The sequence below is a fragment of the Stomoxys calcitrans genome, chromosome 4 (assembly GCF_963082655.1).
Source record: "Stomoxys calcitrans chromosome 4, idStoCalc2.1, whole genome shotgun sequence".
NCBI lineage: Eukaryota > Metazoa > Arthropoda > Insecta > Diptera > Muscidae > Stomoxys > Stomoxys calcitrans.
Window position 1 is genome coordinate 156,612,043 of NC_081555.1, and position 24,890 is coordinate 156,636,932.

Consider the following 24,890-nt stretch of genomic DNA (forward strand, 5'->3'; position numbering starts at 1 on the left):
AGTCAAAGAGAGTTGTTATATTAAGTTTATGACATTCTCCCATTACATATATATTCTGCTTCAGCTATGCTATTCAAAACATGAGAGCAGTGCAAATATAGTGTGGTGAGTTTTACACAGAGAACAGCGTGAGAGTGGCCACTATAAAAACAATACTGACCAAACGTACTTAGTTATGAAAAAGTGGTGAACTATCACAATGCCGATTAGTTTAATAACTACCATTAACGATCTGATGGATTTGATATTTTGTGAGAGCAAGAGAGAGATACTTTATATATGGATCAGGGTTGCCAGATTAATTTGAAGGAATTAATTTTGCTTTTCCAACTGACCTACACTAATAAGAATAATTTGTGCAAATTTTCAAGCGCCTAGTTTTAATCCTTCCAGAAGTTAGCATGCTTTCTGCAGACAGACGCACATTGCTAAAACGACTTAAAATGTCATGGCGATCATGAATATATGTACAGTCGAAAACACATAACTGTAATACGCTTTAGTAAAACATCCCGCTTAAGTGAAACTTGATGGAAAAAATAATTCAATTTTGGTGTTAGTCACTATTGGCTTAAGCCAATAGGAGAGCTATATTTAAATTTGAACCCTTTTCTGTGAAATTCTTGGGTACACTCAGAGAAATTTGTTAGTGACAACAACAAAAAAGTTTGAAGTAACAAAAAAAAAATTCTGCTGAAAATGGAACGGAAGTAATGTTTTGCTAAAACAGCAAACATTTTCTGTTAATTATTCCCTCCGACATTTGTGAGGTACTATGCCATGTAAAAACTTCTCATCAAAAGAGACATCGCACTGGGGTATGCCGTTCGAACTCGGCTATAAAAAGAAGGACCCTTATCCATGAGCTTAAACTTGAATCGAACTGCACTCATTGATATGTGAGAAGTTTGCCCCTGTTCCTTAATGGAATATTCATGGACAAATTTGCATTTTACTTCCTTTTATATAGTGCAGGTCGGCTGGGATTATAAATGGGCGATCTCGGTCCATGTTTTGAAAAAACTGCCATATAAACCGATCTCTGGTCTTGACTTCTTAAGCCTCTAGGGGACGCAATTATTAGCCGAGTTGGTTGAATTTCTCCACAACTATGCCAAGTATAGTCTAAATCGAATTGTAACCTCATATTTCTCGTACATAAGCCATATAAGCTCCGAATTACACTTTTTGAGCATTTAGAGGGCACAATTCTCTTCCAATTTAGCTGAAATTTTATAAAACGGCTTCTCCTTTGACCTTCAACATTTGTGTTAATTATGGTCTAATAATCGGTTCATTACCCTATATAGCTTACATATAAACCGATATCCCGATTAAACATCTTGAGCCTATAGAGGACGCAATTCTTATCAGATTTGGCGTACTGAAAAATTTGTGCAAATCTGCACAAATTGTTACTGGGAGTAGTTTGCGTACTTTGTTTGCCAGCAGAAGAGAGCGGGAGAGTGCGTGAGTGGGAGCACAATTTTGAGAGTTTGGAAATTGAGAGCGTTAAATTTTCTGAAGGAGACTAAGAGTCTAAACCCAACTAAAGAGTCAAAGTCATAAAAAATCGCTATCGGCGAAACCAAATAATGACGCAGAGTCTGGAGCCAAAATTTGACGGATGAAAGAGAAACAGGCAGACTGGCGGTGAAGATATTATTTAATTATTACAGTTGTAACACTAAAGGCTGTGCTTATTCTCCTGCAAATTTTTACTGGAAAGGTGCGCAAAGTGGCACCTCTATTATCGAATCATAATGTGATCTCTTTGGACTCTTAATTTAATTTATTTATTACCGTGTATACATCTGCTACGTCGCCCTTCGCACTTTTCGACCATCCTCTCTTATAAGGTTGAGTATTTACTTGTGTGGTTGATTGGTCTCTTTGTATGTTAGGTAAATGAGTATATGTTGAATTCATGGTTTTCCACCACACCTTCGTTCAATCACCATAGGAGCCATAAAATACACGACTTAGAGGGCGCGCCAATCGATAGTAATCTTCTATGGTGAGATGTAGAAATGAAGTAGGGGGTGTTTTTGTACACTGGTGAGGACAAATTTACATTTTGCTGTGTCAAACGGTAACTTTCTCACCATACATTTTTTTTACATTTCTGACTAGCAAAAACAAAAAAAAATAGACTAAGCAAAACCAAAAATACTAGGGCATTGTTCACAGATAACAGTCTCTTTGGATTAATGATTTTGTTGTACCAAGATTTTATTAACATGTAAAAACCGAACGATTGTTGCTGCCGATGCCGTCCAACAAATTTTCCACACAGAGGTTGCAAATGTCTCAAATAAAAACTATTTGTTTTGCCAATTTCTTTCAACAGTGTAGCATTTATCATCAATTTTCAAATGACATTATGAAAATATTATATTTTTAATAAAATCATCTATCAATCATAAACAAATAAATATTTGTGTGTAAGCGGCTAATAATCGCCGCTCGTAAATTGAATTAGACCCACGTATCTATTCACAACTAACAACATGGAACTATGATTTAAAAACGTCAAATTTTGCTTTGCATCAGTCAAAAATCTTTCTTGGCCTTAGGCTACTCAAAAATTATTCACCACACTAAACGTCATATTTTTACAGTTTTAGTGAAAAATTGTCTGTCTCACAATGTTCTCACCTTGATATATGTAGGTGGGGAGTAGTTTGTGTGTTACATATTACTCTATCCAGAGACCCCATTGCTCATAATATGGGGTTCCAACAAGAAAGAGTTCGTCTAAGACCATAATAAACGAATACAGACTAACCAGTATCGCTCTTAGCTTCCCAATCGAAGACTTTCCAATGAAAGCAGACACGACAGATTCGGAGTAAGATCCTAAGCCGCACTCGCTTTTTCTTAAGATATCTGCACCTGTTCCTTTTCTGACCCCTTTACATCTCATACACTACCAAATTGACATATCCGATATATTCTCGTATGGTCTACAATGTATTTCATTGACAATTTTGTGCCCATAAATGGTGTGTCCAACTAATTTCAACACAAATTCTGAACATCCTACGCTTCACTTCTACAAATCGAATAACAAAGGCCTGCTTTAAAAATAGCAAACCAGTGCATCAAGCAATTAAATTTTAATTACAAATGTTGCTATTTGCTAAATTAAAAAACCAAAAAGATAACGGCATTTACAATTTATGCAGCTCGTGCTGCAGTTTCTGTTCGCTTGGGTTGTGCGGCTCTGTTGTGTTTGATGATAAAACCAAAGCAAAGCTCATTTGCCAAGTAAACCATGACGAGAGTATCTGCTGCTAAAGTTTGTTGCTCTATGGCAGCATTGTTTGGTTAAGTCTTTTTTATTTTTTATATTCTGAGGAAGCATCCATAGCTTAGAGGCAAAGAAATGTGAAAAAAGACAGCAGTCACTCATAAATAAAATTAGAAATTCAAAATAGTTCTCAACAAATTCCGGCAGCAAAGAGTAGCGCTTGTTTGTTAGTGGAGATGCTCTATGTACTCAAGGATTATAATAAATGTTAATAGAAAGCCATTAGCTTCAAGTTTTTCCGAGTATAAAAAACTGTTTATGTATTTTGAGCTTTGATGCAACTGCAACATGAAAAAAATTAAAGAGTTGAAAAGTCAATGTGCATGTGTGTGAGAAAGAGAGAGAGGTTGAGTGAGCATTTAAAGTTAAGAAGAGAAATTGTATCTTTCTTGTACAGTTAATTGACGTAATAGCTTTTGGACTTTCTCTTTAGGACTCAATTTGGAAGAGCAGTTCATATTGCAAAAATTCATACCGAAACTATAGCCAGAAAAAAAATTTAAGCCCACATAAAAAACACAAAAACAAAAAAGAGTTGAAAAAGTTAATGTGAATTTGTGAGAGAAAGAGAGAGGAGAATTGAGACTTTAACGTTTAGAAGAGAAATTGTATATTTCTTATACAGTTAATTGACGTAATAGCTTTTAGAATTTCTTTATAGGACTCAAATCGGAAGAACAATTCATGTTGCAATAATTCATGCCGAAACTTATACTCTGAGAAAAATTGATACCAAACATGCTCATTTCAATACCATACGGTATTGATAGTAAAGAAACCCCATATGGTACAAAAGCAATACGGCAAGTAATAGTATGTGTGGTCAAGAGGCCATATCAAAGAGACCGATACCATGTTAACGGTATTTTCTTTTTTATAACCGAGTCTGAACAGTGTGCTAGGGTGCGACACCTCTTTGCGGAGAAGTTTTTATATTCAGCGTCATATGCGGATATGGTGGCCTCCAATACCGCTTGGTATAGATGACATTTAAAATGATTAGTACCGTTTGGTATAGGTCTCATTACCGAACTGGCCTTGCTGTCAATACCAAAATATTATTGGATATTCCACTCCTTAATGAGCCAAAATATAAATACATTGAAAAAAAAAATTCAATATTATTTTATTTTGATTCCCCGTGACCAACATCGATTCTTTGTATTCGGCACTTGATTGCCATGATTCCCAAAATAGGTTTTCATATGAATACACCGACACAACATCGTTTACCACACAAGACTCTTTATCATGTTTATACCCTACACCAGCACTGTGGTACAGGTTTTGCAAAAACTCGGTTTAGATATAGCTCCCATACATTTGTGCACCCCATAAAGCATATATATTCTTGATCCCCTCGACGTTCTGAGTCGATCTATCCACGCGCGTTCGACCGTCCGTCCGTCTGTCGAAATCAAGATAGCGGTCGAACGCGTAAAGCTAGCCGCTTGAAATTTTGCACAGATACTTAATATTTGCCCCTGTTCCTTAGTAGAATGGGGGCAAAATTTGTAAAATTGATGTAGATCGTAGAGGAATGCAAATAGGCCATATCGGTTCAGATTTAGATATTGCTCGCATATAAACCGATCCCCCGATTTGACTTCTTGAGCCTCTGGAATCCCCATTTTTTGTCCAATTTGGCTGATATTTTGCACATAGTCTTCTGCTATGACTTCCACCAACTGTGCTAAGTACGGTCCAAATCGGTTCATAACCTGATATAGCTAACATATAAACCGATCTCCCAATTTGAAATCACGAGCCCCTGGAAGTCGAAATTTTTGTACGATTTAGCTGAAATTTTGCATGTAGTGTTCTGTTATGACTTCCAACAACTGTGTCAAGTGTGGTCTAAATCGGTTTATAACCAGATATAGCTCACATATAAACCGATCTCCCGATTTGACTTCTTGAGTCCTTATAACCCACAATTTTTGTCCGAATTGGCTGCAAATTTGTACATGGTGTTCTGTTATGACATCCACCAACTGTGCTAAGTACGGTCCAAATCGGTTTATAACCTGATATAGCTCCTATAAAAACCGATCTCCCGATTTGAATTGTGGAGCCCTTGGAAGTCGAATTTTTTGTCCGATTTAGCTGAAATTTTGCATGTAGTGTTCTGTTATAACTTCCAACAACTATGTTAAGTGCGGTCTAAATCGGTTCATAACCTGATATAGCTCCCGTATAAACCGATCTCCCGATTTGATTTCTTGAGCCCTTACAGGCTGTAATTTTTATTCGATTTCGTTGTAATTTTGCAAGTGGTGTTCCGTTATGACATGCAAGAACTCTGCCAAATACGGTTCAAATCGGTCTATAACCGAATATATTTCAAATATAAACCGGTCTCCCGATTTGACTTCTTCAGCCCTTACGAGCCGCAATTTTTGTCCGATTTGGTTGAAATTTTGCATGAGGTATTCTGTTATGACTTCCAACAACTTTGCCGAGTATGGTTCGAGCCAGTCTAAAAACTAATATAGCTCCCATATAAACCGACCTCCCGATTTGAATTTTCGAGTCTCTGGAAGACGAGATTTTTATCCGATTTGTTTCATTATGACTTCTGATATAGCTCCCATATAAACCTGTCCAAATCGATCTATAACCTGGTATAGCTCCCATATAAACCGGTCTCTCGATTATCCTTGTTCGGTTCCTAGAAGCTCTAATTTTTGCTGGTTTGGCAGAAGTTTGGCATGTAGAATTAAAGTATGGTCATACTAAACTTCAACTAAATTTATTTTGTATACATTTTTAGCAGATCACCATGGAATCTGCTCCTTTGTTCCTTTTTAGGTTAGGTGAGGTTACTTTTTAATATTTAGACCGCACAGCAAGCCGATTACTGCCCTACGTATATGTCCATAGTGACATGGGCGCATTAATATTGGCGCCCTCTTTTCAACATAACGTAACCTAAATCCGAACTGCGTGGCGGATAGCGACACAGCCTACCAGAGAAATTTCACACGGCTACCTCACAAATGTCCCCAGCATCAGTGTAAAAATAACCACCGCTGAAAATAATTTTCTGATCTTCACGCCAGCATTCGTACAGGCTTTTATAGTCATAGGCGGCATGCTCACCTCTGCGGTTCGTTGACCTCCCCACTCCTTCTATATGGTAGTTAAAAATTGCTCAACCGCTAGATGGGCGATATTTATTTGCTATAACTGCCGAAAGCACAAAAAGTGATAGCTAAATGTTCCACCCTATAAATAGCAGCTTATGTTTGAATATAGAAACCTACCAAGGAATCTTAATTCAATATATTTCTAAAATATTTCATCCTAAAACAACTTTTTAACAAAAATATATATAATCCCACATTTTGATCATCATTTTCGAGCACTGTGCTGCCACGTTTTCTTATTTTTATTATGCAAATTCCATTCTGACATTCTGCACTGTTTGTTTTCAATTTGTCTATGGGCTTTTGAAAGCAACTTTGACTTGAAAAGTAAATAAAACAAAAACAAACAAAATTAAAGCAAACAAAAAAAACAACAAAATTATAAAACAAGTTGTACTACGAATAGCAGTCAAAAGGTGATCATCATAACACAATGCATGCCAGTAGTCAACGATAACAAAATTAAGACGTACAACGGCGATTTTCAAAGGCCAATCAAGAGCAGATGTCAAAGCCAGCCACATACACCTGATGTCAGTGGTTGCTCACTCACTGCACATACTCATGCCAGCGCTGTGTAGTGCGACGTGTAGGGGGAAGTGTTAGAGTGTGCAACAGTATCTGGAAAATTACAAAATACATGCTGCTTATCTCCACGCAAATACAGAGATAATCATTTAAATATACCGCAATAAAAGTGACAACTGATTATAATTGGAAATCAATTCCAAATTCAAGAGCATCTACTTTGTGGTTATCGGTACTCGTAGAGAGAGATTAAATAAACTTAAGTTGTTGAGTGGCAGAGAGAGACTAAGAGAGTTTACGTTGCCTGGTCTTATCAAAATCTTAGGCATAGTGGGAGTAGTGTAGATTAGAGTCTCTTGCTCTCTTTTTATAATGCCGGCAACTCTTTTTGTCTTGAATATGGAATTTTTTTATGGAAGCTACTTTAAACTCGCACCCACACAAAAGCAAAGGTTGTGCTCAAGAAATAGATTTAATAAACATGCTTTTGAAGGTAGCATAACTTTAGACTTCTGATATTGGTAGTCAACATCAGATAATGGGTGCGTTTTTGTAATCTGAATTGATACGTGACTTCTAACAGAAATTAAAAAAAAATCGTTCATTGAAAGCAAAGTATTTTGGTTCATACGAGGGATAAGATAAAAATATTTCAAGTTTAAGTTCAATGGCATGGGACCTTCATATTACAATCATGACCGAAAGGTGTGCCCCAAAACGAAATCTCCTCACACTGATAGAAATATTGATACCAAAAGTGGTTATTTCAATACCAGACGGTTTTGGTAGTGAAGCAACCCAAAAGGTATGAAATAATGCCCGCAGGTATTGGCAATGTGTTCTTGGCCTATGCGGGACAGAGTCATAGGCGAACATAATCTGCCCGCACCATTATTTGCAGTCGGACTTCCGATTTTTAGCTACAAAAATCAGAGTTTTGATTAATTTGGGGTGGGTTATTCCCCCAAGTTGTTTTACTCAACTTGTTTTTTTTACAGACAAGTATTCTTGGGTGTCCATAACGAAACAAAAGAAATATTCTTAAATCGGTGTCAAGGAGCAGGGTACTTTCCCTTCCTAAATTGAAAGCGCACAGGATGATTTTACATCACACAACACTAATCACGACACGTGACAAAGTTACAACTCACGAGAAAACATAAGGTGACGATTTCCTCGTGTTTTGTTGGGGCATGCCTGAATCACATGTGTGTCACGTTGTTCGTGAACGAGATGAAAAAAAAAATCATGTGATCGTCACCGAATACAAATTCTTCGTGTGTGTGTGAGCGTGCGTGAGTGCTCACGATGTAAATCATGACTTACGAGAAAATCATGGCTCACGTAAAAATGAATGGTGATTTTCTTCTATGACGTGAATTTCTCGTGGGTCGTGATTTCGTATTGAGTAAAATGCTTGTATTAGGAGGGGCGTGAGGGTGAGTCAACACAAAAAAGATCGTGCGCTGGTTTGCGTTAATTTCATTTTTGTTTTGCGAATGAAATATCACTTTTGTGTACAAGTTAACCGCCACCGCGATATCATTTCTCCCACTCCGTATTTGGTCTGCCCATGCTCTGCGTTTCAAAGTATGGGAGCTGTGCAAATACCGAATGGCGAGTTTTAATTTCACGCTGGCTTATTAGAATTGCAGAGTGACTACTGGCCGATGGTTGAACTGAGCATCCACATATTCTTGATCGTGATGTCATTTTATGTTGATCTAGCCATGTCCGTTTGTCTGTCCGTCCATCCGTCCGTTCGTCTGTCTGTCGAAAGCACGCTTACTTTCGAAGGATTAAAGCTATTCGCTTGAAATTTTTCACAGAATTCAAATTCTGTAGGTCGGTTGGGATTGTAAATCATAGAAACCGGTCCTGGATCTTGACTTATTGAGCCACTAGAGGGCACAGTTATTATCCGATTTAGCTGAAATTTTGCATGAGGTGTTTTGTTATGACTTTCAACAGATGTGCCAAGTATGGTTCAAATCGGTTCGTATCGTGGTATAGCTGCCATATAAACCGATCTGGGGTCTTGACTTCTTCAGCTTTTAGAGGGCACAATTATTATCCGATTTAGCTAAAACTTTGCACGTGGTGTTTTGGTATCACTTCCAATAACTGTGCTGAGTTTGATTCAAATCGGTTCATAACCTGGTATAGCTGCCATATAAACCGATCTTGGATCTTGACTTATTAAGCCGCTAGAGGGCACATATATTACCCGATTTAGCTGAAATTTTGCATGACGGGTTTTGTGATGACTTTCAACAACTGTGCTAAAAATAGTTCAAATCGGTTCGTATCCAGGTATAGCTGCTATATAAACCAATATGGGGTCTTGACTTCTTGAGCCTCTACAGGGAATAATTCCTATCCGATTTGGCTGAAATTTTGCATGACGTGTTTTTTTATGACTTTCAACAACTGTGTTAAGAATGTTTCAAATCGGTCCATTACCTGATATAGCTGTTATATAAACCGATCTGGAATCTTAACTTCTTGAGCCTCTAAAGAGCGCAATTATTATCCAATTTGTCTGAAATTTTGTACAACAGATTCTCCCATTACCTTTAAAACACTTATCAAATATGGTCTGAATCGGTTACCGATCTCCCTATTTTACTTCTTCAGCCCTTTAAGGGCACAATTCTGACTAGATTTGGCTGAAATTTTACAAAATGACTTCTACTATGGTCTCCAATATTCAATTCAATTATGGTCGGAAATGTACCATAACTTGATATTGTTCCAATAACATAGTAATTCTTTTATTTTATCCTTTGTTTGTCTAAAAAGAGATACCATGAAAAGAGCTTGACAAATGCGATTCGTGGTAGAGGGTATATATGATTCGAACCGCTCGAACTTAGCACGCTTTTACTTGTAATGTTTTCGCCAGGTTTCAAGCCCCGGCATTCAGCGTCATAGATGGACATACAAACCTCTGCGCTACGTTTCCAATTCTAATACAATTTTGAAGAGGTTTTGACCAAACTTCTGTTACAACATCCAATGTCGAGTATGGTACAAATCAGTCTATAACTTGATATAGTTCCCATATAAACCGATCTCTAGATTGGAATTCTTGAAATTTTTAACATTAAGTTCTGTAATGGCACCTTGCCAAGTATGGTCCAAATCAGTCTATAACTGGATATATCGTACCTATAAACCGATACCTTGTTCTGAATTCTTGATCCCTCAGAAGGCGAAAATTTGAAGGGATTTTGTTGATATCCATGTCAAGTATAGTCCAAACCTTTTTGAAGCAATTCATAACCACATAGTTTTAAAGTTCTCTCAAAACTTTTTCTTAAGACCACAAATCATTATTTTTGGTTTCTACATTTAAAGTAAATTTGTGCCAAAATTTTACTAATGCAAGCCATGCTGGAGAGTATAAAAGATTAGGTTTAATGTTATTTAAACCGCTTTTAATAAACAACTTAAAGAGAAATTCCAAAACCATATACGCGAGTCTCTTCTTCAACCATAAAAGTGTTTATATTATGAAATAACCGCACCTGAGCAAAATATTTCAATTACTCTGCACAGCCTTTGCGTTAAAAGTGTCTAATGACTCTGAATTCAACACAGACTATATGTCGTTGGTTGAGGATCTCTCTCTCTCTCTCTTCCTCTCCCTCTCTCTCTCTCTGTCTCTCTCTCTTACATCTCTTTGCCATTACAAATAGCAAAGATGGTGCATTGCTTTACACATGATTGATAGTAATGACATGACGTCTGAGGAGATAACAAAATGCCATACTGATAAGATATGAACAACAACAATAACAACTAGACATTTGAAATAGGAAGCAATGAGAACAACAACAAACAAACACCATGCATTTTTGCATGAGGTGATACACAAAGGCTAGGCTAGGCTAGGCTATTCCTAGAGAAGAAATTTAATGGCGATTGTTGAAGATGAAAAATCGAAACAACAAAATTAACGTAGCACCAAAAAACAACAACAACAACAAGAAACCAATATGAACGTCTTTATACACTTTCCTCAGCTGATGCAAATCGCCTCGTTCAGTATGCATTTGGGCTGGCGTCTCAGTTGTAAAGTGACGTTCGATTGCATTCAACGTCGGGTCGAATTAAACCGTGGAAAATCTTTAATCGGTATCAAACTAATCGGAAACCATCAAAAACAACAACAACTGCAACGGCAACAGCAAAGAAGTGAATAAAGAGTTTACCAAAAAAAAAAAATAAAAAGAGTTTAACTTTTTTTTTTTGATTGAAAAAAAAAACCGTTCAATTTTATTACTTTCAAATTGGTGTCAAATTTTATTTTGTTTGGTATTTTTCCATAAAAATTGTATTGGTGTTTGTTGCTGTTAAAAAAAAAATAAAATTTTCCACCCTTACAATGCCCGAAATCTCGCAAGATGCTTTTGAAATTGAAAATCCCGGTTTATTGCCCATAACTCCAACTGAATTACGTTCTCGTTCAAATTCTTTAGCCAGAAACAAAAACTCCAACTCGAGTAAATCCAATACTCTACGCTTGAATTTGACCCCACCCGCTGTTGATACTCTAGAAGTGCCCTTTGAGCCACAGACGCGTGGTCGCAGTTTTACCGCAGGCGAACAAGACATGGATGAGGCGATCATTAATGGACTCTCTGGGGTAGATGTTTCCCATCGCTACAAGCGAGAATTGGATCACAGGTAAATAAATGTGGTGAATCAGCCCCCTTGCAATCAGAGTAGGTGACATTAACAATTAACACCACGATGATTGATGAGGGTCTCTATGGGGGTTTTATTTCTAATATGGTGAAATTGTACATTTAAGCGCTTTTTTGTCCCAGGGTTTAAAGTGACATATTTGTTCAAAATTGTTTTTTTCTTTTCTCTACATTTTTATTAAATAATCAAAGTCTGGGAATTTGAAATTGTGAAGCGGGCATTGTTATAACTATACGGCATGTGCTGCTGGACTTTGTACTAATTTAGTAAAACTAAGTCACACATATATGCACACACTCTCGCAAGTTCATACTTATTTCAGTTAGTCTCTTTCACATGTTTATTTATTTCAAAAATTTAATGATGGTTGATTAAATAAAAAATTTTCGGTTATTAAACTCAACTTTGTGGAAAATGGACAAACAAGTTTTATGTACACCACCATAGCTGGGGGTGTAAATATTTTGCATTCCTTTTTTTCACACACCATTTCAAACCTACGAAGCATATATGTATGTATTTACATATTCTTGATTTATTTATAAAATTTTAAAATTAATTTAACATGTCTATAAGTCTGTCTTGCTGCACAATAGTTCTTTAGTTGTAATGAAGCTGCCATCTTTAAAAAATGAGATTTTGTGCTAAAGTCACTTAGGTCATTTTCACGAACCACTGGCCACCATGCAGCAGGCAGCAAACAATAGGGGGTATTTTCGCTGCGATGCACTATCACTCATTCACTCAATGCACACACTCCCATGCTAACAAAACGATAAGGTTTTCAAGAGCAACAGTGACAAATAACAACAATTACAACAAAATTTGCCATGCTATCAAGTATTGATTAAAATGATGCTAAGAATATCAATAATCTATACACACACGCACACACACTCACAAATTCGCGGTGTGCGTGTTTGTTCTTGTTTCCCATAATGTGTGTAAAGATTATCACTCCACAGGCCCTTGTTGTCAAAGTAAGAGAGCGTGCGAATATTTTATGGTAATTTGTTGGCTTTAACTTGCGTGAGAGAATAGGGAGAACATATGCATTTATTTTTGTATAAAAATAAAAAGAGTTGAAATTTACAGCCAATGTAAATGCAAAATGTTACTAACGCCAATTTAGGGTTTTATTTATATAAGGGTTTGGGGTATTTTATGACGTCATGGAGTTTGGCATATATTTAGTTTTCCTTAAATCTGACCATGAGCATACATACATACAAACATATCAAACAAAGAGTTTATATTTATTCCCTAGGGCAGACATTCTACTGAAATAGTATCAGAGTAATAATCAGCTGCGTAGGTACACTTAAAAAAAAATTTAATTTAGCTTAATTTAGCCACCACCATGGATTCTGCTAAAAGTTTACACAAACCTAAAAAACCTAACAAATTATTTTTTTTTTTTTGTTTTTCCGATTAAACCGATCTCGGATGTTGATTTATTGAGCCTCTAGGGGGCCCAACTCTCTTCCGATTAGGCTTAAATTTCGCATGAAGTGCTTTGTTCTGACTTCCAACAACAGTGCCTAGAACATTCTTAGTCGGCTCATAACCCAATATAAATGCCACATAAACCGATCCATGATCTTGACATCGTGAGCCTCTATAAGGAGTAATTCTGATCCAATTTGGCTGAGTTCTCGTATGAGGTGTTCTTTTCTGACATGCAATAACTGTGCCTAAATCGTTTCATAACCAGATAAAGCCGCCATATAAACCAATCTCGGATCTTGACTTCTTGAGGCTCTAGAGGGCGCAATTATTATTATCGGTTCAGATTTAGATATAGCTCCCTTATAAACCGATCTCCCGGTTTGACTTCTTGAGCCCCTGGAAGCCGTAATTTTTGTCCGATTTGGCTAAAACTTCGCATGAGGTGTTTTGTTTTGACTTCTAATAACTTTGTCAACAAGATCTACATTAATTGAAGTCCTCAGCCTCCAGAGGGCGCAATTCTTATTCGATTTGTTTTAAATTTCGCATGAGGTGTTCTGTTTAGACTTCCAATAACTTTGATAAGAATGGTCTTAATCTGTTCAAAACTTGATATAGCTGCCATATAAATCGATCCTGGATTTTGACTCCATGAGCCTCTAGATGGCGCTATTCTTATGCGATTTGGCTGAAATTTCGCATGAAATTTTCTTTTTCTGTCCTCCAATAACTGTGCTTAGTATTGTCTAAATCGTTTCATAACCCGATAAAGCCGCCATATAAACCAATCTCGGATCTTGACTTCTTGAGTCTCTAGAGGGCGCAATTATTACCCGATTTGGCTGAATATTTGCACGAGATAATTATGTTGACTTTTACTAGCTGTGCGAAGAATGCTCTAAATCGGTTCATAACCTGATATAGCTTCCATATAAACCGATCTCGGATCTTAACTAATTGAGCCTATAGAGGGCGCAATTCTTATCCGATTTGGCTGAAATTTCGCACGAGGTGTTCTGTTTAGACTTCCAATAACTGGGCGAAGAATGGTTCATAAACTGATATAGTTGGCATATAAACCCATCTCGGATCTTGTCTTCGTGAGCCTCTAGAGGGCGCAATTAGTACCCGATTTGGCAGAATATTTGTAATTAGTTTTGACTTTCTAAAGTTGTGCAAAGAATGGTCTAAGCCGGTTTCTAATCAGAAATAGCTGCCATATAAACCGATCTCGGATCTTGACTTATTGAGCCTCTAGAGGGCGCAATTCTTATTTGATTTGGCTTAAATTTCGAAATTGTTCTGCTTAGACTTCCAATAACTATGCCGAGAATGGTCTAAATCGGTTCATAACCACATATAGCTGCCATAGAAGCCGATCCTGGATTTTGACAATTTGAGCCTCTAGATGGTGCAATTCTTATCCGATTTGACTGAAAATTCGTATGAGGTGTTCCGTTTAGACTTCTAATAACTGTGCCAAAAATGGTCTAAATCGGTTTAGACTTCCAATAACTATGCCGAGAATGGTCTAAATCTGTCCATAACCAGATATAGGTGCCATATAAACCAAAGTTGGATCTTGACTTCTTGAGCCTCTAGAGGGCGCAATAGGCAATACGCAAAAATTGTTGGAATTTGTGAAAATTAGATTTTCAAAATCGCTTAGTGTGTGGGCGCCCCGGTAGCCGAGTTGGTAGCGTGCTTGGGGTTACCAGTGCAGGGGTCGTGGGTTCGATTCCCGCCAGAAGCCTTGGTCTGTCGCTACTGCGGTATCACAATGGACTTGAAATTGTCTAAGTGAGTCTGTTACGGACTGCCACCCTTACGTAACCTAACCCTAACCTAGTGTGTTTGGCGGTCTATACAAATGTACCCTCCACATACCAATAAAGGATCGAGAAGATGTTTAATATACGAGTCAAGTAGTCTATTTGATCGAAGAACGAAAGCCTAGTTATCCTGTTGTCCTTTGGCAAGGAGAGTCTTAATTCCCCACATTCGGGACAACTTAAGCTCCTACCATCCAGTCGGCATGTAGTCTAGCTACAAAACGCAGCTCCTAACTATCAACTCAAGAAAATTTATTTTATTTTTTTCTTGTAGTGTATTGTGGTTGTTGTAGCAGTGTGTTGTGCCACTGGGGCGACAGCCCTTGCCGATAAAGGACTTCATCGGGTCAATCCGGTATGTAGAACCGGCTGCCATGGCATTGTGTTGTTTTCTATTTGTGTAAGGACACCAAATAGATTCCAATCAACACCAGCACCCACATTTTACTATTCCCACACATACTCCCCGAGCGCATGGCATACCAAAAATAGATTTGTTTTTCCATTCAATCAGTGGTATTTTGATCCCAAATCTGATTTATTTTTGGTCCCCAACAACAGCATGTTGTCCATCAATAAAACTGAAAGGGCATGCAAACATTTACTCATCTCTTCATCAGATTTGAGGTTTAAATTTGTAGTAGTAAGTCAAAGTTGGATTGGGAGCCCATTTAAACAAGTTTGTTAACTTAGTTTAGTAGTTCGAATGCTGAAAAATTCTAAGGTTGCTTTTAAACATCCTTAAGGCAATAAATATGGGGGCAGAAATTTGGATTTCGCTTATGATTGCTAAAAGCTACCCAAAGGCGTTTTCAAAAACAAAGGCAAAGAGAAATTGGTTTCAAGGGTTCTGTATTGAAAAAGAAAGCAAATAAAAAAAGACTAAATCACGTTAACTTCATTTCATCTAGGCCAAATCTTTTGTTTTGGTTTAGAATTTCACCTTCTATATGGGAGCTATATCAGGTTGATAAGTAATAATGGAAAATTTTTGGTTGGTAGTTTGGTTTGTTTGGAAGTTGTTTTGACATACAGAAAGACGGGCTGCCAGACAGACATACACACAGACAAGCATAAGGACGGACAGTTGAACGGACCCACTGACTGTCATATACACAAACAAGCAGTTAGGTAGACGGACGGACAATCAAACGAACAGACAGAAGGAAAAACAGATGGAGACGGCCTGTCAGACACGTAGGCATGCAGGCAGGCAGACACCAACAGCGACCTACATCAATGCGAAGTAATTATGGAAAATTTTCAGTTCATAATTCAACTTGTTTTCGACCTAAGCACAGACACACACACAAACAACCACATAGACTGGCGGACAGTCAGACCGAAAAACAGATAACACATACACAGCGTGTATTATTACACACAGGCGGACGGGCAACAGACAGTCATAAACGGAAGGCTGACTTAAAATACAACAGCCATCAAGAAAATATATTCTGTATAGGATCTTTGACCAACCTAGTTAACCACTCCTTTTGTTGCTGAAGAGTAAAAAAATTCCTCAAATACAACAACAAAGAAAATTAACATTTTGCTTGACGGTTATACTTGAAATAAAGTCATGTTGTTCTGTGTCTCCATATCAAAATTTTCAAAATATGTTTTCATACCCTTCACCATAGGATGGGGGTATACTAAATTCGTCATTTTGTTTGCAACTACTCGAAATATTCGTCTGAGACTCCATAAAGTATTGGGTTGCCCAAAAAGTAATTGCGGATTTTTCATATAGTCGGCGTTGACAAATTTTTTCACAGCTTCTGACTCTGTAATTGCATTCTTTCTTCTGTCAGTTATCAGCTGTTACTTTTAGCTTGCTTTAGAAAAAAGTGTAAAAAAGTAAAAAAAGTTGATCGTCATGACATTTTATGTCGATCTAGCCATGTCCGTCCGTCTGTCCGTCTGTCTGTCGAATGCACGCTAACTTTCGAAGGAGTAAAGCTAGCCGGTTGAAAATTTGCACAAATACTTCTTATTAGTGTAGGTTGGTTGGGAATGAAAATGGGCCATATCGGTCCATAACTTGATATAGCTGCCATATAAACTGGTCTTGGATCTTGAATTCTTGAGCCTCCAGAGGGCGCAATTCTTATCCGATTGGAATGAAATTTCGCACGACGTGTTTTGTTATGATATCCAACAACTGTGCCAAGAATGGTTCAAATCGGTTCATAACCTGATATAGCTGTGATATAAACCGATCTTGAATCTTAACTTCTTGAGCCACTCGAGGGCGCTATTCTTATCCGATTTGAATGAAATTTTGCACGAAGTATTTTGTCATGATAACCAACAACTGTACCAAGTATGGTTCAAAACGGTCCATGACCTGATGTAGCTGTCATATAAACCGATCTTGAATCTTGACATCTTGAGCCTCTAGAGGGCGCAATTCCTATCCGATTGGAATGACATTTTGCACGACGCATTTTGTTATCATATCCAACAACTGTACCGAGTATGGTTCAAATCGGTCCATGTTTCGATATAGCTGCCATATAAAGCGATCTTGGGTCTTGACTTCTTGAGCCTCTAGAGGGCGCAATTCATATCCGATTGGAATGAAATTTCGCACGACGTGTTTTGTTATGATAACCAACAACTGTGCCAAGTACGGTTCAAATCGGTCCATAACCTCATATAGCTGTGATATAAACCGATCTTATATCTTGACTTCTTGAGCCACTAGAGGGCGCAATTCTTATCCGATTTGAATGAAATTTTGCACGAGGTATTTTGTTATAATATCCAACAACTGTGCCAAGTATGGTTCAAATCGGTCCATAACCTGATATAGCTCCCATATAAACCGATCTTGGATCTTGACTTCTTGAGCCTCTAGAGGGCGCAATTCTTATCCGATTTGGCTAAAATTTCGCATAAGGTGTTCTGTTTAGACTTCCAATAAATCTGCCAAAAATGGTCTAAATCAGTTCATAACCAGATATAGCTGCCATATTAACCAATCTTGGATCTTGACTTCTTGAGCCTCTAGAGGGCGCAATACTTACCCGATTTGGTTGAAATTTCGCATGTGATGGTTTGTTTTGACTTCCAATAACTGTGCTAAGAGTGGTCCAAATCGCTTCAAAACCTAATATAGTAGCCAGTAAACCGATCTTGTATTTTGAATTCTTGAACCTCTAGAAGGCGCCATTACCACCCAATCGCCTAATTTGACTTCTTGAACCTCTAGAGGGGGCTCAATTATTTGGCTGAAATTTTAAAGTAGTATTTTTTATTGCTTCTACTAGTGATGACAAGTACGGTCCATCTGTACCTGTAAATCTATCTCCTACATATTTGAAAAGCTCTTTCAAAGATTATTTCAAAGGCGATCCATGGTGGAGGGTATACAGGATTGGAACCGACCGAACTTAGCACGTTTTTACTTATTGAAGACTGTAGCGTGATCATTTCAAAATTATGTGGCCTAATTTAGACTTGAAGAGGTCCACCGCTTTGCTGTCGTTGGTTAGAATTGTCATGATAGGTCACTGTCCGTCATGACAGGTCACTGTCCTTCTTGAATCTCTAGAGGGCGCAATTATTATCCGATTTGCCTGAAATTTTTACGACGGATTCTCTCATGACAACATACGTGTTTATTATGGTCTGAACCGGTCTATAGCCTGATGCAGCTCCCATATAAATCGATCTCTCTACTTTACTTCTTGAGCCCCCAAAGGGCGCAATTCTTATTCGAATTGGCTGACATTTTACTCATATAATTTAATTGTGGTCCGAACCGGACCATATCTTCATATCGCTCTAATAGCAGAGCGAATCTTTTCTTTTATCCTTTTTTTTGCCTTAGGAGAGATGCCGGGAAAAGAACTCGACAAATGCGATCCATGGTGGAGGGTATATAAGATTCGGCGCGGCCCAACTTAGCACGCTTTCACTTGTTAAATCTCAGTTTAAGGCAAACTAAAATAAGCCAACTTTTAACTGCCTTACCACAACTTTGCTTTTATACGATGCCACGATAGAACCTGTAATAATTCATTTTTTTTCCATAAAAAACTTTCTGCAACCTTGAATAAATGAATTGTAGTTTCGTTTAATTTGAAAGGATTACAAGGCAAATAAATTTAAAATTTTGAATTTTTTTGTTGTACCCCAATTGCTGTTGCTGTCCATTCTGTATAACGGCAAAAGACGCTCCACAGTCATGATGTCTAGGCCAAAAAGAGCGAAGTTAAAAGTTTCCAAGCATTTTGGATTTGACCAAATTAAAAGTTTGCAGTGTCTCAGGATAAACTTTATCCTTGTTCTTCATTTAAAGTGAATAATGAACAGAAATTGTTACACTATTAAATTATCTTTTCCAAAGTTTCTTTGGAGAAATTCAAATTTAATATTCCACGACTTAATGGGTTTTGTTAACAAAATTTTGGAATGGTATGACTTTTGATTGAGCTCCACATGTGAAACTCTTGCTTTAAAGGACCCAAAAACAGTGTACAGCTACTGTTTTTGGGTCCATTCTTTCTTCTGTCAGTTATCAGCTGTTACTTTTAGCTTGCTTTAGAAAAAAAGTGTAAAAAAAGTATATTTGATTAAAGTTCATTCTAAGTTTTATTAAAAATGCATTTACTTTCTCTTTAAAGTCCGCAATTACTTTTTGGGCAACCCAATATATTTTTTATGGGGTCCTAGATCAATATTTCGAGGTGCTACAAACAGAATGGCTGGATTAGTATACCCCCATCCTAATGTGGGGGTATAGAAATAGAAAAGTTTGTCAAAAAGCTAAAAAATTTTCAAAAATTGTATCATTAATCGAAAAATTTTGTGAAAAATCGAAAATGTTGTCCAAAATCGAAATTTTTTTTCAAATATCGAAATATTTCAAAAATCAAATATATGTCCAAATATCAAAAATTTATTCAAATCCCGAAAATTTTTGTTCATATATCGAAAATGTTGCGAAAATCCAATATCTTGCAAAAAATCGGAATTTTTTCAATTATCGAAATGTTTTTCAAAAGTTTTAATTTTTCGAAAATCGAATATTTGTTCACGTATCGAAAATTTGTTCAAATACCGAAAAATTTGCCAAAAATCTAAATGTATCCCAACAATGGAAATATTTTCAAATCTCGAAAATTTTTCAAAAATCGAAAATTTTATCAAAAATCGAAAATTTGACCAAAAATCGAAAATATTATCAATAATCGAAAATTTTATCAATAATCGAACTTTGATCAAAAATCGAAAATTTTATCAAAAATCGAAAAATTTATCAAAAATCGAAAATTTTATCAATAATCGAGAATGTTATCAAAAATCGAAAATTTTATCATAAATCGAGAGTTTTATAAAAAACCGGAAGTTTTATCAAATATCGAAAATTTTATCAAAAATCGAAAATTTTATCAATAATCGAAAATTTTATCAATAATCGAAAATTTTATCAAAAATCAAGTTTTATCAAATATCGAAAGTTTTCTCAAAAATCGAAAATTTTATAAAAAATAGAGAGTTTTATCATATATCGAAAATTTATCACAAAAAAAAATTGTCTAAAATACAAAAATACCATTTTCATACCCACCACCGAAGGATGGGGGTATATTCGTTTTGTCCTTCCATTTGCAACACATCGAAATATCCATATCCGACCCTACAATGTTTATATATTCTTGATCGTCGTAAAAATCGAAGACGATCTAGCCATGTCTGTCCGTCTGTCTGTTGAAATCACGCTACAATCTTTAAAGATAAAGATATTGAACTGAAACTTTGCACAGGTCTTTTTTTGTCCATAAGCAGGATAAGTTCGAAGATGTATTCGAAGATATAGCCCCCATATAGAACAATCTGCCGATTTAACGTAATAGGCCCATAAGAAACACATTTAATATCCGATTTTGCTGAAATTTGGGACAGTGAGTGGTGCTAGGCTCTTCGACATTCCTCTTTAACTTGGCTCAGATCAGTCCAGATTTGGATATAGCTGTCATATAGACTGATCTCTTGATTCAAAGTTTTGGGACCATATAAGACACATTTATTGTCCGATATCCCCGGAATTTGGGATAGTGAGTTGCGCTAGGTCCTTCGACTTCCTTCTTCAATTTGGCTCAGATCGGTCCAGATTTGAATATAGCTGTCATATAGACAGATCTCTTGATTTAGGGTTTTGGGCCCATAAAAGGCGCGTGTACTATCCGATGTCGTCGAAATTTGGGACAGTGAGTTGTGTTAGGCGCTTCAATATCCTTTTTCAATGCCTTTAGAGGGCGCAATTCCTATCCGATTTAGCTGAAATTTTGTACAACCGCTTTTGTCACCAATCAATATTTTTTTTCAAAAATCGATAATTTTTCAAAAATCGATAATTTTTCAAAAATTTATCATTTTTCAAAAATCAATAATTTTTCTAAAATCGATAATTTTCCAAAAATCGATATTCAAAATCAAAATCTATAATTTTTCAAAAATCTATAATTTTTAGAAAATCGATCATTTTTAGTTTCAGTTATCAAAAATCCATCATTTTTCAAAAATCGATTATTTTTAAAAATGGATAATTTTTCAAAAATCGATCATTTTTCAAAAATGGATGATTTTCCAAAAATCGATAATATTCTTAATATCAATAATTTTTCAAAAATCAATAATTTTTCAAAAACCGATAATTTCCAAAAATGGATAGTTTTTCAAAAATCGAGAATTTTTAAAAATCGATAGTTTTTCAAAAACCTCTAAAATGCATAATTTTTTAAGAATCAATTTTTCAAAAATGGATAACTTATTAAGAATCGACAATTGTTCAAAAATCTATAATTTTTCAAAAATCTTAAATTTTTCAAAAATCTATAATTTTTCAAAAATCTATAATTTTTCAAAAATCTATAATTTTTCAAAAATCTATAATTTTTCAAAAATCTATAATTTTTAGAAAATCTATCATTTTTTTAAAATCTATCAGTTATCAAAAATCATAATTTTTCAAAAATCGATTATTTTTTAAAAACGGATAATTTTTCAAAAATCGATTATTTTTTAAATTGGATAATTTTTTAAAAATCGATTATTTTTTAAAAATGGATAATTTTTCCAATATCGATAAATTTTCAAAAATCGATAATTTTTCAAAAATTGATAATTTTTCAAAAATTGATAATTTTTCAAAAATTGATAATTTTTCAAAAATTGATAATTTTTCAAAAATTGATAATTTTTCAAAAATTGATAATTTTTCAAAAATCGATAATTTTTCAAAAATTGATTATTTTTCAAAAATTGATAATTTTTCAAAAATTGATAATTTTTTAAAAATTGATAATTTTTCAAAAATTGATCATTTTTCAAAAATTGATAATTTTTTAAAAATAGATAATTTTTCATAAATGTATAATTTCTCAAAATTTTATAATTTTTCAAAACTTGATAGTTTTTCAAAAATTGATAATTTTTCAAAAATCGATAATTTTTCAAACATTAATAATTTTTCAAACATTAATAATTTTTCAAAAACTGATAATTTTTAAAAATTGATAATTTTTTAAAAATTGATAATTTTTCAAAAATTGATAATTTTTCAAAAATTGACCATTTTTCAAAAATTGATAATTTTTCAAAAATTTATAATTTTTCAAAAATTGATAATATTTCAAAAATTGATAATTTTTCAAAAATTGATAATATTTCAAAAATTGATAATTTTTCAAAAATTGATAATTTTTCCAAAATTGATAATTTTTCGAAAATTGATAATTTTTCAAAAATTGATAATTTTTCAAAAATTGATAATTTTTCAAAAATTGATAATTTTTTAATAATTGATAATTTTTCAAAAATTGATAATTTTTCAAAAATTTATAATTTTTTAATAATTGATAATTTTTCAAAAATTGATAATTTTTCAAAAATCGATAATTTTTCAAAATCGATAATTCTTTAAAAATTGATAATTTTGAAATCATTGATAGCTTTTCAAAAATCGATAAATTTTCAAAAATCGAAAAATTTTCAAAAATCGATAAATTTTCGAAAATCTATAAATTTTCAAAAATCGGTAATTTTTCAAAAATCGAGAATTTTTCAACAATCGGTGATTTTTTAATAAACGATAATTTTTCAAGTTTTTTTTGCCTGTTAGGGCGAGATCATTAAATTTGTAAAATTTTTGTTTGTTTCTCTTTCGAGACGAGCTGAATGATGAATGAATGATAATTTTTCAAATATCGATATTATAAAAAACCGTTCTATTTGAAAAATTTATCATTTTTAAAAATCGATCATTTTTCAAAAATCGATTATTTTCCATAAATCAATAATTTTTCAAAAATCGATAATTTTTTAAAAATCAAAAATTTTCCATAAATCGATAATTTTTCAAAAATTGATAATTTTTTAAAAATTGATAATTTTTCAAAAATTGATAATTTTTTAAAAATTGATAATTTTTCAAATATTGATAATTTTTCAAAAATTGAATATTTTTTCATAAATTGATTATTTTGAAAAAATCGATAATTTTCAAAAATCGATATTATGTTAAAATATTTAAATTTTTTCAAAAATCGAAAATTGTTGTTCAAGATCAAGATTTTGTCAAAAATCGGAAATTATATTACAACCGATAATTTTTCCATATAACAAAACTTTTGCTACTTTTCGAAATTTTGCCATTAATTAAAATTTTTTTCAAAGCGCAAAAATTTTGTTAAAATCGAAAATCGAAATTACTGTCAAAAATCGATAATATTTTTTTAAATCAATATTTTGTCAATAATCCAACATTTTGTCAAAAAATTAAAAGAAAATGTTATCAAAAATTTAAAACTTTGTCAAATATAGAAATCGAATTACTACAAATAACTTTTATGGAAAAGGAGATAAAAATTAAAATTACTTGCATGAGTTTAGTAAATTTATCTTAATTTGTTCACATTGTTTGTACTACCTACAACTTTTCACTTACATTTTCACTTGTTATAAATCATTGTGAATATAAAATTGAATATTAACAAAACCTGTATTTGTATTACTTTTCGTCATGCTTAACTGTTTAAAATGGAGCATTGTATTGGAAAAAAAAAACAAATTCGTTAATTGTTATTTCTTTTGTTTTCTTTAATTTTCTAATTATTATTTACTTAGTAGCATTTTAATAATTGTATTGACCAAATTTAATTAAGCGTAACCAATTAAAACATCCTCTTAAACAAATCTCTAGTCCATTGAGAGCCCTCTAACCTTCGGTGCCAAGCATCACTGATCGGTCAGCATAAATACATACAATTAAGCAATGAAAGTGTTTTTTTTTTCGTTCTCTTTGTTAAAACAAATTATATGTAAATAAAAATTTTTTGTTGTTACAAAAGCTAATGCTGATGAATTCATGTGCCTGACCCTAAAAAATGTGTTTAATTTAAAAAGTTTTTTATGCCTGGCATTAAGTTCAGCAAACAAACACTTCATCAGCCATGCTGAGGCCAGGGAGAAGGGGCAAATGGAAAGTGGTTTATGTGACATGGCTTGCCTGTGGCCACTTAATCCACACTTAATGCTGGAAATATTTATTATGACAATTGTGGCTGATGGATGATGGACGTTGTGCCAACAGGCATGTCACAAATGAAGTTTCCTGAAGATGAGAAACATTAACTAACCTATGGCGAAATGCTACCGATTAGGAATAATGACCATGATGATGGTTCTATTTAAACGCTACTTGAGTCGGCTTAGCATCAAACGGATTTTAATGGCCAAACAAAATTATTAATATTTTTTCATTGGAGGAAGGTGGAGGGGATGGGGCACTGCAAAATGACTGAGCAAATAATAAAAAAAAAAATAAACAAACAGCGTAACAAGTTCAAGTGTGAATTTGTGAATTGTTTTGTGATTCGTTTAAAATTTGAGGAA

The 24,890-nt window shown here is 34.5% G+C and overlaps 1 protein-coding gene across 5 annotated transcripts in view; it reads left to right on the plus strand.

Moving 5' to 3' along the window:
- LOC106081738 (cytosolic purine 5'-nucleotidase) overlaps positions 1–24,890 on the plus strand; it is a 158,950-nt gene that overhangs the window by 25,618 nt on the left and 108,442 nt on the right. The window contains exons 1-2 of one of the 5 annotated variants that reach the window (XM_013243936.2): positions 10,977–11,190; positions 11,475–11,682. The exons of 3 other annotated variants lie outside the window; for them this stretch is intronic. In XM_013243936.2, the coding sequence (XP_013099390.2) occupies positions 10,992–11,190; positions 11,475–11,682 (407 nt within the window). In that variant the 5' untranslated portion in view covers positions 10,977–10,991. Of the gene's footprint in view, positions 1–10,976; positions 11,191–11,474; positions 11,683–24,890 lie in introns of those variants that run through there. One more of the 5 variants, XM_013243961.2, reaches the window with a different exon arrangement.